The following is a 19,219-nucleotide window of genomic DNA, read 5'->3' as shown; positions in this document are numbered from 1 at the left end:
CGAACATTAGAATTTATCTTGCTTGGACAACATATCAGCTGCTTGGGCAACAGGAAAATATTCACTAATTTTGATTTGGGCTCCTTTATTAGGAAATTACATTCCGGATATTAAATTGCAATTATGCATGGTCATTGCACCTTGAAGCCTGCCAGCTAGAGCGGCAAAATGAACAAATTTGAAATGGCGCCTATCAACTGTTTATGCGTATATGAGCGCTCGGGTAAAGATCTTTACCAGTAATTTCGCGAAGACTAAACCAAATATTTGCTGGATATTAACATCTATATGGAGAAGTCAAGGTATGAGACTATACGAAACATTAGCTATTATATAAGGCAAGTCATGACTGGGCATACTTTATTAGGCGCGCTTGCAATTATTTCCCTCCCAGCATTGAAATCAGGCTTATCGATGAAATCATCAACAGAATTCGTATTACGGTTGGCTCGATTTAAAGTTTTTTTTCCTTGAGTGTGTTTGCCTGGCTAAACTGTAGCTCTCTATTGATCCATGCATATATCGAAATATGACACGCATTCGAAGTAAGATTTCATATAGATGATCATGCAATTGTATATAACAAGACGTTCTCAATTGCATTTTATGTATATATGCTAACGCGAGTAAAATGGAGTCGGATATAAATGCGCACTGCAATATAATCCTTTAGATTACTTGCCATGGCCGGTGGAATCGAGTTGGGCCACGATCATCCAATCATTCCGAATAAACATGACATGAAAGGTTGCCAGACCTTTAAAATGGCTTGGCTGAGGTTAGAGTAGTTGTTAGCTTGGTGGTTACAATTTAATAGGATGCATTTACTCACATTGAAACAACAATTGTTTGCAAACTTTTCTGACATTTGTCAAAAAATATGTGGGTAGATGCTACCTTGAAATATATATATAATTATATGATATAAAAAGTTTTCGCAAGACAAAATGGATTGATGCTTTGATGCATGCCTTAACCATCTGTCTGGGGAAATCTTGATTAGTTAATTTTATTGTAAGCAGGAGGCACAAATTGTGTCACAAGTAGATGTCTCGAAGATGTTAAGGATCGGGTGTTTCTTAAAATGGTGAGTATAAACTCCCCTGTGCATGCATTTGGCATTGTCGTTTCTATATGGGCGGCAGCATTGCTATAAGCTTTGCAGAAAAAAATTAATTAGCGACTTGTTATACTGGTTAAAAATCATAACACATGCATATGTGATCGTATGGTCACAAAATATGTAACTAATATGAAAAAAATATGGCGGCAGAAATAGCGACATTGCAGCTTTAGCTTTGCGAAGAAAATATAGCGATGGTGCATGCAATCGACAAAATAGATTATTGTCAATATTTAAAATATTCTTAAGGTAATGATGCCCTTAGTTGCTAGTGACTTGCTACTGACAGTACTGTGTATAGGCGACATTCCGCGACAAGCTTGACCGCGGCTAAAGCTAGGCTACTGGTGTTGCTGCACGGAACATATTGTGTGCACTAGGTAAATATCCAAGCCTATATTTTAAATATTTTATTACCGCAATGCATTGCTGAAATTGAAATGTGGATTTCATGTGTATAAATGGTGTGGATATTTAATGTAGTATTTATACCAAATAAGTTTTGACAGCATGCAAGCACACGTTACTACGCTGGTTCGCATACAAACGAACTTTGCGTATGCGATATTCTGTATTAATGTTTGATTATCATCGGTAAACAACTTGATCCTTGCGCTAATTAATTTAATCGTTTGCGCGTCAAAGAGTATAAACAAAAGTGTACAATGGAATCTCTTGTGTTTATATGTCTTTAACCACTCATACATAGAGTTTGTTCGTGGAAAAATTTACAAAACCTGTAACGATGTTGCAAATGAACACGCGCTGAATATTTTGATGGGTATAGTTGCAGATGATGCATTAATTTGACATAACGATGATAATATATACTAATAACTGAAGGCTTTCTAACGATTAACCCGAATTTTGATGCAAAACGCCAATGTATATATGTATATAAAGTATAAAATAATGGGATTTAGGTAGTATAGCTAATAATTTTAGTTAAACATTCAAATGAAGGTATAGCTATTTATGTACACACATACTTGGAACAACACATGTTACTTGTTTGAAAATATTTCCTATTCTTTTAATTAGATAAATTAGTCAATAATATCTTGCGTCAATTATACGCGCAACAGGCGTTCAGACAAATTCGTTAAAACCGTTCATAAACATAAATCGTTCAAACGGCTTCAGATTGAACGTTTATTTATCCGTTCGTATTCTCGACTTTAAACGTTCACATTTTTAGCTGAATTCGTCAAAACGTTTTCTGGGTTCGTTGAAACGTTATTACAGATCGTTCACTACCCGTTCGTTATCCGTTCGTTTTGCCGTTTCAACGAAATATCGTTAACGTACGTTTTCCCGTGGAAGGTCACATATCCTATGGGCGTTGTATTCGTATACATATAATAAAAAATGTGTACGTATACGACGTATAGATTTGCAGTGTTGCAGAGGAATGTTCTAAGGGAACATTTATTCCCCAATGTTTAATCGAATATTTGTCCATATTCGGGTGTTAAGATGCCCATGCAGTCAGCAATCGGGCCATCGTGCCTAATAGGGTCATATAAGGCCCATATAAGTCCCAAACGGGCCTATGAGCACATGCTCATAAATGCTCATGAGCAGATGCTCATCCGCTAATGAGATATTTCAGGCCCAAACTCCTCAAAGGGAGGAAAAAGGGGGGTATGGCGAATGCGAAAATGTGTGCATTTTTAGAGCGAATCGAAATATATATTGGTGTTATGGACAACGCGATGCTTGAAGCATAAATTAAGACACGTATTAACGCTTGTAACAATGTAATTAAGTAGAACAATTTTACAAATATTTTAAACATATTGTCCGGGCACTACACTGTTTTCTTGTTTAGATCGTTTGACTTTTTCTTCCGTAAGCAAGAGTTTGCATTGAAAAGCCCGGACTTGTCCGGGTTAGGACGCCTAGTCATGCAGCAATCGGGCCATCGGGCCTAATAGTGCCATATAAGGCCATATAGGGCCCAAACGGGCCTAATAAAATACCTGACTTACGAAAAAAATGAGCCAATTATTATTAGGAATTTGTTGAGCAATCATCTAAATATGCGTCGCACTCGTAGGAGCTGTCCTGTGTTTAGCTGTGGTAGTACAAATTTAGCAAGGTTAGCAAATCATCTCGACCAAGTACACGATATGGGCACAGAGGAACGCAAGAGATGGTTAAAGTGGAGTAAGAAAGGAATATGTGTACCTCGACAGAGTAAAGAACCAAAGGAATTCGATATGGAGGAGTGTCTGGAAAATTTATTAGAGCGCGATGGAGAGAAATTTATTATCAAGAAGAGATGGAGAGAAACTTTAATGTTTACCTAAGCACTGCAAACGAACAACCTCTATCTAGGGGGAAACGAAGAAAGTACATAAGGGATTGCTAACATTTTAGTTTGTGTGAATGTACTGGACTAGGAAAAAGTACCGTTGAGCAGATTAGCACATCCTCATAACTACACATGAGCAGACATCTGCTCATAAAACTGCGTTGCTGCTCGATAACAAGGCATTTACACACTTCTAGTGCTAAGGATGAGCTGCCAATTTTGCAGAAGATATTTCAGCCGCAGTTGCAATCAGCGCAGACCCGAACGGGAGTATTGCCTACTACGAGAACAAGAAAGAAACATGTCTCAAACAGACTCGGACAGTCAAGAAAGTGATTTCCAAGATGATGTCTCGACCACTTCCACTCAGCAATCTGGAAGTTCGACGACAACGGACTCAGAATGTGAAGAAGAATTGGATCCCTGGATGCCGTTAATAGAAGAAGCATAACATAGAAGTAACACAGTATTCGAGGAAATGAAAGAAAGCCTTATAAACAGTGGTTTTGATGAGCACTATGCTAAAAAGAAAGCTTACTTCAATGCCATGCTAGACTCCAGGAAGAATTAGAAAATATCTATTTAAAGCGCCATTTGTGGATGAGACAACTGAAGAAAGATCCGGTACATAAGAAAATATGTTTATTACAAATGATGATTTTGACCAAGAAGAAGCAATAGAAGGTGCCGTTGATAAGAGAAAGTTTCTTATTAAGAAGTTTTTAAACGATGTGAACATGTGAAGGAAAACAAAGGCAGAGATGATGATGACGACGACGATGATATGTTCTAAGTATCCTGAACCAGCTTTGGTCATACCAAAATGACCCACTCGTGTCAGGTTTTATTGTCTCCTTTACCAAGCCGTCTACCCTTAAGTACACGGTTAAAACGGAGCTGTTGGAAGAACGCGATTGTATTATCAAGAATCAAATAGGTTAAAAGGTCTTAATTTCGAGTGGTATTATACACACTTCAAATTCAAGCCAGGAACAGTGGATGGAAAAATGAGTCAAATATACGTTCTCAATGGCAAGGGCATTTCACCGGTATCGCAAAAGCGTAGGTTCGATTCTTGCCATGATCTGTTCAAAAACAACACACGAGTCAGAACGCGAGTGAACACGAATGAACACCAGTGGACACGAGTCAGAATACGACTCAAGAAATATGAACACTTGTGAACACCAGTTAAAAAATCATCAACACGAATGAACACGAGTGAACACGGGTCAAAAAATCATGAACACGAACCAAAGATCAGGAACACGAGTGAACACGAATAAAAAAATTATGAACACGAATGAACACGAGTCAAAAAATCATGAACACGAACCAAAGATACGAACACGAGTGAACAGGAATCAAAAAATTATGAACACGAACGAAAGCTCACGAACAGAAGTGGAAATCGCATGAAAACGTGGAAATCGCAAGAAACATGCCAGCCCCATCAACTCTAGGCTGGTTTCCACGAGGGGCGTGTTTAATTATTAAGACAGTAATAAGAATACAGTATAGGTTTCACACACAGGTAACTAGGGCATTTCAGTGTGCAACAACAATTGATTTAAACTAACGAGCGACTCAGCTGATTTTGCTTCGTTTGTGAGCCGATTCCAAAGCATAGCGCGGCTATATTTGAAACTTTTTTAAGGTATTCTCGATTCGGCCTTGGGATCCTATTTCTCTTCTCACGAAAGACTCCCGAAGAGCGGGCGCAGTATGGTTATTAAGTATCTTGTACATTAATACTGACTTAGCACCAGACCGTCAGTTTCAAGAGGTTCATAATTTGCACTGTTAAAACCCTCGCTGCACGAAACTGAACTCTTTGCAACTAAATTGAAATCTCTGAGCAGATTGCCACAAGTATCCCACAGGGGCGAGCAGTAATCGAAGTAGGGCTGCACAAGACTTTTTCCGGGCAACAGGGAACAGTGGAATGGGAGAACCGGGAGACAGGGGAATTCCCCTAAGGATCTCACCAAATCCTTTTTTAGCAAATGTTTTATTTTAAATTGAGTGAAATATTCGCGAAACATTACCTTAATATATGACACGTTGTTTATGTAAATTGTAATGGAGAATTCTAGATTCACATGCACACGCCTTTAATTTTTGACAGTTTATTCCAATAGGTTATTTCAAGGTTTAATTTTTCCTATAATACTTTATACAATTACTCGATGAGGCTAGCATAATACGTAACAATTATTGAATGGAGTTGAACACAATATGAAAATATTATCAGCCGGTGAGCTAGTGTACTTCAAGTGACAAGGTATTATTATCTACTAACTAATTTGGTCATGGTAAGGGTCATGCAAGAATGTCAATCATCAGTAATCAATATGACAATCCAAAACTAATATTTAACTGCATGCGTAACTGTTTTAAGGCATCTGACTAGAAAAAAGCAGAAACAGGAGCACTTACATAACAAAAATGACCCGCTTTTCTAGATGTCCAAAAGAAAAACTAATTTATCGGGAAACGACGAAAAGAAGAAAAAAGCGCGAGAGAACTAAACTGTGGATCTCACGGAGGACGATGAAATCTTTTTTCCAACAATAAAAAGAGGAAACAGCGAAGAAAATTATCACATTTTCCAGTGATCCCGAATCAGTCAACTCATGAGAACAGTGAAAATGATAATACGTCTTACTCATTTGACATTGATTTGCCTAATCTTGTCCATTACAGGGGTGATAAAAGGCTTCCAATTTACAGTCATTCCAGCCCTGACATTAAAAAAATATTCCAGATCTGTTTAAAAAAGGAGATTCCTGCAGACCGAAAGGCAGAAATCAAGCCAACAAGCATTTCTACAACCTCAACCTTCGTTGTCGGCCAAAAACTTGCAAAAGTAAAGCATCCGTTTGATATCGAAACTTATGAAACACTTGGGTACTATGAGAAAAATAGCAAACTAGGTTTTATGAAGTTAAGGTTACGGACAGAGGCGAACTTTTTATCAGTTCAGAGGTCTCGGTGAACAAAGACGACAATGGCATTATCGTTGGTGGTACCTGCGACGTCCGCGATGCTCGAAATTGGGTTCGGCAGATCGTAGGCAAGGAGCTCTTGTACGCTGTAGTTAGAAAAAGAGCAACGCATAAGAATACGATGAAAATGTATCAGACGGAATTTACAAGATATGTCATATTTATTATGCTAATAGCAGAATATAATGAATCTTATAGTCGTCTAAAGAATTTGAAGTCATATACTTTGAAATGTTCCACGATTATCATGCATTACTATTTTAACACCGGGAATGCCGTCCTCGTAGTCGCAACAGCGCATGGAAATACAACACGTCCGCACGCCAAATCCTTTATTTCAAGAGAGCACTCTCTCAACAAAGAAGTGAAAGAAACGGTTCATACACATGTTCGTGCCCCAAGGGTTATTGAAGACGAAAAATCGAAGTATCTGAATTAACTTGATTCTCCATTACAGTCAACCACTATTCGGGATACCAAGCAGCTGTATAATTACCGTTATTTGTATGGGGAAACAAAAACCAGATCTAGTATCGATCAAATTCAGGAAGTTATCCTTAAACTCCTTGAGCAAAGACCCACTGCTGACGAAATGGACCCAGATTTGCTTGACAAGAATCAAGCATTCATCAGCAAATCCCAGGTTTACTACGCCTTTGGCTTGTGACACTACATTAAACATTGCAAATCATCTCGTGACACAAACGACCTACAAGCAGATGTCAGTCATTGGAAGAGAGAGTTTAAGGAATCCCTGGTTTCCAGGACCATTTCTGATCCATCGAAATCAATCAGCGCAGGATTTCGCATATTTTTGGCAAGCAGTGAAAAGAGGGAATCCGGCTCTTGCCAACATCCTTGCTTTTGGTACAGATGAAGACGAAGCACTTTCTAGCGGGATTCTTAAGGAAACGAGTGGAAAGACCATTTACCTTTTGGGCAAAGAGCATGCCCAAGCAAATGTAGATAAAAAATTGCAGTCGTTAAATTTTCCTTCAATCCAAAAAAAAATTATCCTGAGTGATATTTTCGGTGGTGCCACGTGCAAAGAAGAAGATACGGAAGCGAAAGTACTCATATTTACAACCGTAAGCTATTGCAACTGAAATCAAAATGGCTTCAAATAGAAAAGGAACACACCAGCAATCGTCCCGCGAGTCAGTTCGTGGATTATTTTGAAACTCATAAAGAGAAGCAAATGAGGGACAAAATGATTAAAAACGTTCGAAAGCAAGCTTCCATTGACGGAGTGTGCGGCCAAAATCCAATTGAGTAGCAAAACGTCTTGTCAAAAGATGAAATATCCGCCCACGTGCATTCAGAGGGTCGTAGTCATCGAGACGCGACACTTTCAGAGTGCCTAGATGCCTTGAAAGCATGCAGTATCCGTTTATTTAGCAATGTTGTCAAAGCCATATATGATGACGGTCCTTACGTCCTAGCACCAGCTTACCACATGTTTCGTAAAACATATGCCGATTGGAAAGGCATGTCATCAGACGAACGAAAGATGCACATCGCAGCATTCATGGCTTACATTGCTACCGACGATGTACTCTTGCGCTCCGGAGTTCGAAGTGCAGAAAACAAGGAATCCATTCCAACTATTTCCCTGTTAGATGACGAATCACCTGGTTTATCTACGTCAGCACCTAAACAAGATTATCTTCAAGTGTCACAACAAATCTCGAATTCTCCTCCACCAAATTTCTACCATCGGTCCAAGCCAGAGGTTAAAGGCCACGACGTTCTAGACAAACCACGACGCACGCTTTCGTATCGCTTCAAGAAGCTTCGGTTCTAAATGATGTTTTGCCTCCTCACCTTTTAGCAGATGCTTTTAATAAAGCCTTAATTTTTGGGTACAGTTAATAAGAAACGCGATGCGACTTTAATTGTGACAAGTATACTCAGTTCAACACTTGGTTTATTATGGAATAAGGTCATAGCCTCGACGGCAGACAAACTGAAAGACGGCGAAATTCGTAAGATTGTCGTACGCGAGTTATAATGATATCAAGTCTAAAATCGATGGCCTTTCTAGATCAACTTCACTCGCCAGTTATAATTTTCTAGAAGAAGGAATAGAGTTACTCAGTGTTTCTCTCGATAAATCAAATCTTTAGCAGAAAGAGAGCGAAACTCAGGACGAACCAGGTGAACTTTCGAGCGTTATTCTGTCTGGTATCTTAAACCAAGCAATAGAGCTTCCTCCAGCCAGGAAAAAGCTTAAAATCAACTCGGACAGAGAGTTAGAAACTCCGAGAAAAAGATTCGAGGAAGCGCGCAAGGCAGCAACCACTGCTTTCTGGAATGAGGCATTTAGTATCGAAGATCGAATTTTTTGCAGCGAAGCTACGAATAGTTTCAAAAATAGTGGAACATCTCGATTATCCTGAGACCGCAATCACCGAATGTTTATCGTTTTGGAAGAAGCTGCATAGCTTACAAGCCATTCAACTGATTCAAGAGATATTCTCAGTGTCTTTGAACGATGGAGTCAAATCGTTGTTGAATAAAACTCAACGGGTGGAGAACGTCTGTCGGTTATGTTAATCAACTATGTGTTGTTTCAATATGTTTGCAAATTCAGTAATAAATGTTCATTTGAAGTGTCCGCCTGCATGCCAACGATTGAACTTCCCACTCGCAGTTTTCATTCAATAATAAGCTGGCACGAAATTTCAGCAAGAAATTCTATAAAAGAGGAATTGCCTCATCCTCCAAACGAACAGACCCTTCATGAAAAAAAAGAGCTTCTCCATATGCTGTGAACAGTCAGGGGGTGTTCTTACTTTCCCTCGTACTCCGCCTTATGAGAAAATTATGATTATCCAGAAGGAAGGAAAAATTAAACGGATTGAATTACCTGAATTTACAGGCAATATTTTAATGGCCCTTTCTGTTGATATCAATAACAATGTTTACGTGCTAAAAACATACTGGTGAAGGATTCCTGTTGACGATATTGAACGAGAATTACAATGTAAAAGCAGAAGACAAATTAGATTTGCTCGAGGACAAAATATCTTCTGTAGTTAGAATCGCAATATGCAAAGACGATGATGTCATCATCATCCAACACAGAGGCCTAATGTGTATGTTTGTAACAAGATGTGTCAATTGAAATACAAATTTGACAACGACTCAAGTGAGGCATTTTCATTGAGTATTTCCCAGCAGAATGAAATCATGATACCAACAAACGATCATACGGCAGTTCAAATATACACCAAGGAAGGAAATCTGAAGACAACAATAAAAGTCCCAGACCATCATAAAGTTGTCAGAGTGGCATTTCACTAGGTTATTTGTAAAATATTGGTTCTAACCGTGGTAGGGGAAAAAATTCCTATTTCTTTCTGCGCTACCCTGAAGCAGGCGGGAAGCTGGAAACTCTTACCTTCTTTTGTAAAGTTGTCGATGTGCAGTATCCATATCTGGTATCCCATCCCAATGGCCCTATTGTTGTTGTAAGAGAAGGAAACTTCACTTACCTATGATGAGACTCAATTGTTATAAACAACCATTTTCTGCCTAAAACACAGTAAGTAAGGAACACAAGCGTAACTTATATTTAAATATTGATCCAAAAAACGTTCTTTGATCTTAAAATTAAATTAAAGATAATCATGTTTTTGTCTATCGTTTTATGCCAAATTTTTCCAGGCTTATTTTTTCGGTGAAGCCAAAAAACGAATTAATAATTATGACGAAGTTTCTATCCCATGTGCATGATGATACGATTTTAATTCAACGCCAATGTTTCTTCATATGAATTGATTTTTGTATCAAATAACCGAAGACATGCGGATCTCGTTCAAGTAAACTTTCCTATTCATAATGGAATATTGAGGGTACGTGACATTTTACTAAACCTTTGTGACGATTTGCTGACAAGTGCAATTTTCGTAATTCGGGTGTTTGTGTACATTGACATATTCCAACTTCGCAGGCCAGGCTATTCTACCTACGCTCCACGACCCACGCTGCGGCAAAAACCCTGGTTAAGGCTGGTCATGTGACAGCGCAAAAATTTTTAATTAGCGGTTAGTTCATATGCAAGGGAGGGGCGGAAAAGGGCTATCTTTAAAGGCTAGTTTCCACTCAGGAAAATTCTCCTTTGGATCGGAGGGGACGGAAAAGTTTCTTTTGTATAAACGCCGCCTGAGAACTCAGCGACAAAAGAAATTTTACTGTCCATTCCGATCCAAAAGAGATTTTTCCTGAGTGGAAACTAGCCTTAAAACCAGTTACGGGGAATCGAGGAAGGGAACGGGGGACGATAAAACAAGGAATAGGAAAAGCCAGAATCTTTAAAACAAGGAAAGGGAAAAGCCGGAATCTTTAAATCAAGGAATGAGAAAAGCCGGAATCTTAAAAACAAAGAATGGGAAGAGCCGGGATCTTTAAAACAAGGAACGAGGAAAGCCGGAATCGTTAAAACAAGGATAGAGAAAAGCCGGAATCTTACGGCTGGAAGTTTGTAACTAAATTAGTTACTCAATTTCCGCGCGAAATACAAAATATGGCAATTTGGCATGCCTATATTTCCGTATTTTACCAATTAAAGTTGTCAAAGATCTTTTCCGTCAGTTCACTCAATTGCTTTCAAAGAAGATGCTCGAAAATTTTGTCAACGGTTATCAGTATGTGTTTCGTCGGAACCAAGACGACCGGTTAGCAAGTAATCTCAGACATTAAACCAAAGAAGTCTCGCAAATCGCATTATAAATTATATAATAACAATTCGATCTAAATAGAGCAAATTAATACAAAGAAATATTAAAGTAAACATGCATATAAGCCTATAAATGTTCGCACGTGTGGCGTATAAATTACCCATACAATGCATAAATTCTGCGTAAACAAACTAGAATATAAAGTCAATGTCTTACTTCTGTGGCGAGATCCTTTAGCTGTCTATTTCATCGTTTATCGTTCAGGTTAGCCCGTCTTTCTTTCATTTACTTATTTAACAAAACATGCGTTATATTTACACCTTTTCCGTCTCGCTGTGCGTCTATATGCTAATGCTATGATTGCTATTTGATACCTAATATTGTCATCATAGTTTCAAAGTTCAATTATAATGAGTTCCATTCGTGTCTACGCACGTGTATATAAACTGTCAATCCACTCTCCCCCCGATGAGGACTCTTCCTCATCACTTAATGTTACTAATTGTGAGTTACTTATCTTCATATCCTTCTGCAGGGTACAGTACTGCGACTTTTGTAATAGGTCTTTCGTAGTGCGATGTGGATGTCTTCACCTTAACGTTACGAATTCGTCCGTCATTTCCAGGATATACATTAACAATTCTGCCCGTAGTCCAGTTTCCACGAATCGCATTCGTATCTTGAACCACGACGATGTCATCCACTCGTACATTTCTTTTTTCAGTAGTCCATTTCTTTCTGGGAACTAAGGTGGGAAATACATCTCTGCTCCAACGCTTCCAAAAACTATCGATGATCTTCTGGACAAATTCAACACGATGTTGAGGATTCTTCGTTTCTCTGAATGGCCCTTGTGGTACCATTGTTGATGCTCGACCAAGTAAAATGTCGTTTGGACAAAGGAAAGAACCGTCATCTGGATCATTGGGGATCCTTCCAATAGGACGCTGATTAATCAGGTTACTAACTTCCAGCAAGCATGTGTACAGCTCGAACGGAGCCAAAATTTGTTCACCAATCGCGATCTTTAATGCTTTCTTCGAACTCTTGACAAGAGCCTCAGCACAACCGTTATGATGTGGTGCTGCAGGAGTAATAAATCTCCACTCCATTCCTTTCTCGGCGCTGAATTCCTTCAACTCTTTCTCGTTCCATCCTTCTATCATTTCTCGGAGTTCACGTTGAGCTCCCACCAGCTGCGTCCCGTTGTCACTGATCATCAGAGCCGGTTGTCCACGGATTGCGAAAAATCGACGTAAGGTTTGCAAGAATTCCATAGCGGAATAGTCCACTGCGATTTCCAGGTGTACGGCACGAGTATTCAGACATGTAAACAGTACGCCATAGTGTTTGGTTGTTTTGTTTCGGCCAATTTTAACTTGGTAAGGACCGAAGTAATCGCATGCCGTGCGATGAAAGGGTGGTGTGAATGGCTCCAGTCGGGTAATTGGTAGGTCTGACATGAACTGCTCCTCGGTTTTGGCTTGGATTCGGCGACAACATACGCATCGGAACTTTATTGACTTGGCAAGATCATGACATCGGATAATCCAAAACTTTTTCTTGATCTTTGCAACGGTTGTTGCAACTCCTGAGTGGCCGTTTCGATGGAAGTTACGAGTGATCAGCAGGGATATCCAGTGTTCACGTGGGAGTAAAACTGGATGTTTGGCATCGTACGAGATTACGGCTTCGCTTACTCGACCTCCGACTCTGATAACTCCGTTGTCATCGGTAAACGGGGTGAGTCCTTTCAGTTCTCCCTTTTTCAGGCGATCATGAAGTGACTTCTGACTTTGTTTGACCCAATACAACTCGGCATCTTCTAACTCCTTTGCTGAGATTGATCTATCATCTGAGGTGTCTTTCGGTCGGGTCGTTTCTGTGTTGTCTTTGTTTTGATGCTTGTTTCGTAGCGTGTTGATGAACCGTAACACATAGGCTGTGACTCGGATAAGTTTCCCCCAACTGGAAAACTTCTTGCACGGAATGACTTCTGGCGATTGGGTTACTTGAAAGACAGGTTGAACTTTTCGACGTTCAGACTGATCGATATCCACGCTTTTAGTGATGGTAGCAGAAGACGACTCGCTCGGCCATTCTTCCTCCGGTAACTTCAGAAACTCGGGGCCATACTTCCATCTGCCTGTCAGTTGCAGAGCAGGTATTCCTCGCGACACATCATCAGCGACATTTAGCTCTCCAGGAACGTGTCTCCACTGATCTGGTTCAGACTTGCTCTGGATTTCGGCAATTCGGGCTGAAACGAACGGCTTAAACTCTCTGGGTTGGTTACGGATCCATGAAAGAACAATGTGGCTGTCAGAGAAGAAAATTATCTTCACAAACTTCATTCGAGACTCTTCGAGAATAGAACAACATAATCGTGTCGCCAGGACAGCTGCTTGTAGCTCTAAACGAGGTATGGTCAGCGACTTCAGTGGGGCTACTCTTGACTTTGCTGCGATGAACCTGGTTACAAAGGTGTTGTTTTCTGTCTCCCATCTGATGTAAGCACATGCTCCGAAGGCTTCAATCGATGCGTCCGAGAAAATGCATAGTACTGGCGCTCCGATCACGGAATCTGGCGTAAGAGACCTTTCGAAGGTGACGTTGTTCAGGTCGTTCATCTCTTGGAAGAATCGTATCCACGTTATTTGGAGATTCGGCGGCAATTCATCATCCCATTGTAGTCCTTCTAACCACAGTTTTTGCATCTCTATTTTGGCGCGAATCAGGAAAGCTGCAGCTACTCCTAGAGGATCGTAGATCCGAGCTACTTGGCTTAGTATTGCTCTCTTCGTAAGTTTAACTAGTTCAGGAGGAATCACTTTGAACCCAAAAACGTCGTCGTGGTGGTTCCAGACAGTTCCCAAAACTTTCTCTTCAACTGGGCCTTGTAGGAGCTTTAATTCCAATTCACTTTTTTCAATAACGCTTTCATCATTCTTCTTTAATGACCGGTTTGAGAGCCAACACTTCACGTTAAAACCACCGTTGCGAAGGATTTCGTCAATCTCTGCTGTTATTTTTCTTGCTTGATTTTCAGAATGGACCGAATCGCATATGTCGTCCATGTAAGTATTCTTCTTTAAGACTTCAGCAGCTGCAGGGTAGCGTTTTTCTCCTTCTTCAGCAGTCTTTTGCAGCGCGGTCTGTGCCATGGCTGGGGCTGGTTTGTCACCAAATGTCAAGACTGTTTTGACATAAACATCAGGTTCTCGATCCGTATCCATGTTTCTCCACAGGTATCGGTGAACATGTTGATCTCTTTCCGGGATTAGGATTCTGTGATACATCTTGGATATATCCGCGTTGATAGCCACTTCATTTTCTCGAAATCGTAGGAGAACTCCAAACAGATTATTTAGTAAATCGGGTCCTTTCATCCAGTAATCATTTAAGCGGTGCCCTTTATACGATGCTGAGGAATTGAAAACAATTCGGATGGGGGTGCTCTTCTTCTCGGGTCTGACTACCTCATGGTGGGATATGTAGTGGGTTGGTCCCTTGTATGACTTTAATTCTTCACTTGATAATTTTCGAGAGAAGTTCATTTCACTCATTTCCCTCATCTGCTTGTCATACGCTTCTGCATGATCTGGGTTCTTGGCTAATCGACGCTCGGTTGTTTCCAATTTCTTCTCCGCTTGGCTTCTGTTATCCGGTAATTCAGATGCATCTTTGACCCAGGGGTATGAAACTAACCATTTATTACCAATCTTTTTGCAGGATTGTTCTATAATCTTGGCTTCGTAGGCTTCAACTGGACTTAACTTCTTGCTTTCACAAGAACACATATTCCCTTCCACGCCCATTGATTCGGTGGTCCAAAAGTCGGTCATATCGATGGGATTTGAACACTTGACATGGTAGACTTGACTGACGTCACACTTTTCAGACGTGGCTCCAAAGACAACCCATCCCAATGGCGAATATCTTGCAACAAGATTACCAGCTTCTTTTGTCTCACCAGTGTGCAACTTCGGTTGATCAATTCCCAACAGGACATCTATTGGACCATTCTCTCTTCGTAATTTCTCTCTTTCAAGGTTGAAAGCTTCAGCTATGCCATCAAGTTTCATTCCGGAAATATCACCACTGATACTTGGGATTCCCACAGCTGCAATTGTGTGGATGGACTGGTTCTCGAGGGATCGAATTTGGAATCGATACATCTTTGTTGACATCTCATTTTCTTCTCCTCCAACTTTCGCCATTGTTACTGTGACACTCTTGCCTTTGAGACCCAGCTCCTCAGCGACTGATGTCCGTATTAAACTGATTTGAGCACCAGTGTCTAGTAACATATTAGCCTGTTTCTTGACCTTCTGTGGTCCCAGGATTTCTGCCTGAATAGTCGGTAACATAGTCTCTCCGCTAGTAGTAACAGATGACACAGCAGATATGTTTAAAATATGCAATAGTGGATGATGGTAATGCTTGCACTGAACTCCGCTGATGGTCTCGCTGCACTGGCGCCTTCGAGAGCAGGTTGACATGTTGTGACCACGACCAGCTCGCTTCAGGCAGCTATAACAGGCATGGTTCTCCTTCACAACTTTCAGGCGGTCGCTAGCACTCTGGGCAAGGAACTTTTGGCATTGGTCGGTCCAATGTTCAGACGTTTTGCAGAACCAGCACTTATGGTTTGTTGGCTTCCCATCTTCTTTTCCAGTAACATGTCCAACATGCTTGGGTGACTGCCATGAGCTTCTTAATGGTGCCGTTGCTCTCATTCTCGACTTCATCTCACTTGTCATCCAGGAAATTAACGACTCCAATGTGGCTTGACTCTTTGAACTCTCCAAATAGCGTGACCAGACTTTGCGATCGTCGGTAAACATTTTCTGTTCAATGATAGCCAGCATGTGGTTGTTATCCATGTCATTCTCCCGTCCTACTTCTCTAAGGGTGTTGAAACTCCGCTTTATTAAATGGACCAAGTCGCAAAACCGGGCATCTTCTCCGTCCTTTATTGGCTTAAACTTGGAGATATCGTGAGTGATGATGTCAGCAACAAATCGTGGATCTCCATACACGGAATCGAGATATTCCCATGCGGCATCATAGTCTTGACCAATTCCCTTGATCATTTCCAGCGGTTTTCCTTGGAGACTAGACCTCAGAATGGTTATTGCATCACGTTTACTGTATCTATTTTCCACCAAGTGCTTAAAGTCCGCTCTAAAAGTTCCAAATTCTCTGACGTCACCAGTGAATTTTGGCATCTTTGGCTTCTCAATTCGAAATAGGCTTTCTCCTTTGCTTATATGAGTTGCTGTCTCCGCGGTGTTCTCAGTTGTGTTGAACGATGAATCATTAATAGATGTGCTGGGTTGTACAGGATGACTTTGGGTTTCTTGAGCTACTGGTGCTGATATCTGGTTGTCTTGATTTTCTTCATTCGGTATCGATGCATGACTTTCTTCGCCGGCCGGGATTTCGTTAATTTGTTCTTCATTCGACAAGTTCTCTGCGGGAGTATTTACGCTTCCGGTTTCGACAGTATTTTGTTTCATCTCTGATATTTTCGTCTGTTGCTTTATATAATCTTGCGCGTCAATTTTTAAGCGCAGAAAGGTTTCCTGGCATTGTTCAATATATCGTTCTTCCTCATTGAACTGTTCGTCATCTTCGATTAGCATTGTCACTTCTTCGTGTTTGGCTTCCAGGTCGGCAAATGCGTGTTCATAATTATCAAGCGCCCTTTGAACCTCATCGGTCGAACGTTTCCCCTCGATTTGGACTATTATAACTTTCCCGAGCCGTGTTAATGCTGCTTTGCCGTTTCGTCGTTTCATCTTAGCTTTCTTAAAATCGTCGCAATTGCCGTCTTTCGATGTCATATTTTCCATTGTCGTTTTACAGTATAATTCGTCTCAAATTCCTTCGAACCGTGGTTAGCAAGAAATCGAATAGTGTTTCGTCGGAACCAAGACGACCGGTTAGCAAGTAATCTCAGACATTAAACCAAAGAAGTCTCGCAAATCGCATTATAAATTATATAATAACAATTCGATCTAAATAGAGCAAATTAATACAAAGAAATATTAAAGTAAACATGCATATAAGCCTATAAATGTTCGCACGTGTGGCGTATAAATTACCCATACAATGCATAAATTCTGCGTAAACAAACTAGAATATAAAGTCAATGTCTTACTTCTGTGGCGAGATCCTTTAGCTGTCTATTTCATCGTTTATCGTTCAGGTTAGCCCGTCTTTCTTTCATTTACTTATTTAACAAAACATGCGTTATATTTACACCTTTTCCGTCTCGCTGTGCGTCTATATGCTAATGCTATGATTGCTATTTGATACCTAATATTGTCATCATAGTTTCAAAGTTCAATTATAATGAGTTCCATTCGTGTCTACGCACGTGTATATAAACTGTCAATCCAGTATGGTAACCGGTGCTCTAATTGGTTTTGGAAAGGCGATCGCCCTTTTTGTGCACTGAAATCCATTCATCCCGTTTCCAGTCCAACGGTCACACTCCATGTCGGATTACTTTATTGTATAATGCATTAAGCTTGCCTCCTCCGCAGGCATCTCTTATGTATTTATATTAGGCATTTATAATTGGCTTTGGTTAGCTTTGTCGGGGAGCGAGAAAAAAAATTGCTGATCTCTCCCACTTTTTCCTCGCCTACCCCGACACAGCTAACCCAAGCGAAATATAAATGCCTAATATTAATACATAAGATATGCTTGCGGAGGAGGCTAGCATTAAGCATAGTAGAGACTTCTTCTGCTATCTTTCGTTAAGCAATAGGAGGTATAATATCGGGTCCTGTAGCCTTGTTTGGATTTAGCTCTTGGTTTGAATAGCCAACAACATTCCATCATAATCAAATTAATTTTAATGTAATAAATATATCTAGTTATGTTAGTCATTAAGTTAATAAAAGGATACTGTACGAGTGACTGCTAATCAGTTAAGCGTCAGGAGAAGTACGAGATAGAACGAACGGTTGATTTACAAATAGTTGTGTTAGACAAAGTCCTACGGGGATCCACCCTTCAGGTACTGAACTTTATCTGTTTGCATGTATGTTTGTAGTGTGATTAGTGTTTATGTTAATGTTTAAGTTTAGTTTGATTCATCGTATGAACTAAGAAAATGATTGGAATGCATGTATCTTTATACCTTTTACTTATATATAGTTAAACTTAATCTTTTCTATAGAATACATTTTCAATAAATATTAAAGAAATTCCCGTTCGACTTGCGTTTAAAGTAGCAGTGCCAAACAGCTCTCGTAATGAACCCAAAACGTCAGAACATGTAATCTCTCTAAAGCTGAATAAATTATCGTACCATTTATCTTGAATTTTACTACGCTACTAGTTGTGTGTAGGGTATTGAGCGTTGCATTTCAATACATGAAATCGGTGCTGTTATCAGAAAAATCCATAACTTATCTACTCGTTCAATATATCAAAAGAAGATGGCAGCAGTAATTGAAAATGTAAACATGTCTTAATATGTACCTCTCCAATAGCGACATCTCTCTGATATGAACATTTAAGTCAAGTCCGGAATTGCAAAGTTAACCCATCCCCTGCTAATGATGTGATTTATTGCAAGTGCGTGAAGAGATAAACAATTGTGATATCAACAGCCCGTGTAACTCAGATATATTTACTAGTCAAGGCCCTGTAAAGGAGTTTGTGTGCATTTCATGCAAAACAGGTTATCTCAATTGTTTTCGGGTAAAATGACCATGGCGGTCATAACCGCCATAGCTCTAAATCCTGAATTATCAAAGCTACAGTCTTTCTGAATTGCTTATATGGTTCATAATGGTTGCTTTTAGGGGTGGTCACTGGAGGGTGAAATTATCATCAGTTTTATATTTTACAAGCAAATTATGTTTACCATTCCAGGTCAACTGCTAATTAGGCATAAAATTACTGATTCACCCGGAAAAGTCTAATTTTTTCTATTTTCTAAAAATGTTCGCCATATGATGAAAAAAATGCTTTTAATATATTTATTATAAATTTCCAAAGAAATAACGATGTTTTGTTGCGATACGACATATTTCATTTCACTTAACCCCCCTAAAACACAATTTCA

At 39.8% G+C, this 19,219-nt stretch overlaps 1 protein-coding gene across 1 annotated transcript; it reads right to left on the bottom strand.

Moving 5' to 3' along the window:
• Positions 1-11,596: 11,596 nt before the first annotated feature.
• On the bottom strand, positions 11,597-17,542 carry LOC114541379. The gene is made up of 2 exons (XM_028561311.1): positions 17,297-17,542; positions 11,597-17,153 (listed from the first exon to the last, which is right to left on the bottom strand). Exon 2 carries the CDS (start codon positions 16,986-16,988, stop codon positions 11,640-11,642), a length of 5,349 nt encoding a protein of 1,782 aa, XP_028417112.1. The 5' UTR covers positions 16,989-17,153; positions 17,297-17,542; the 3' UTR covers positions 11,597-11,639.
• Between the last annotated feature and the right edge of the window lie 1,677 nt (positions 17,543-19,219).

This window comes from Dendronephthya gigantea, unplaced genomic scaffold (assembly GCF_004324835.1).
Source record: "Dendronephthya gigantea isolate DGI-Jeju-01 unplaced genomic scaffold, DenGig_1.0 000285F, whole genome shotgun sequence".
Classification (NCBI taxonomy): domain Eukaryota; kingdom Metazoa; phylum Cnidaria; class Anthozoa; order Malacalcyonacea; family Nephtheidae; genus Dendronephthya; species Dendronephthya gigantea.
The sequence above is the reverse complement of the archived record's forward strand: the minus strand, read 5'-3'. Positions and strand labels throughout refer to the sequence as shown.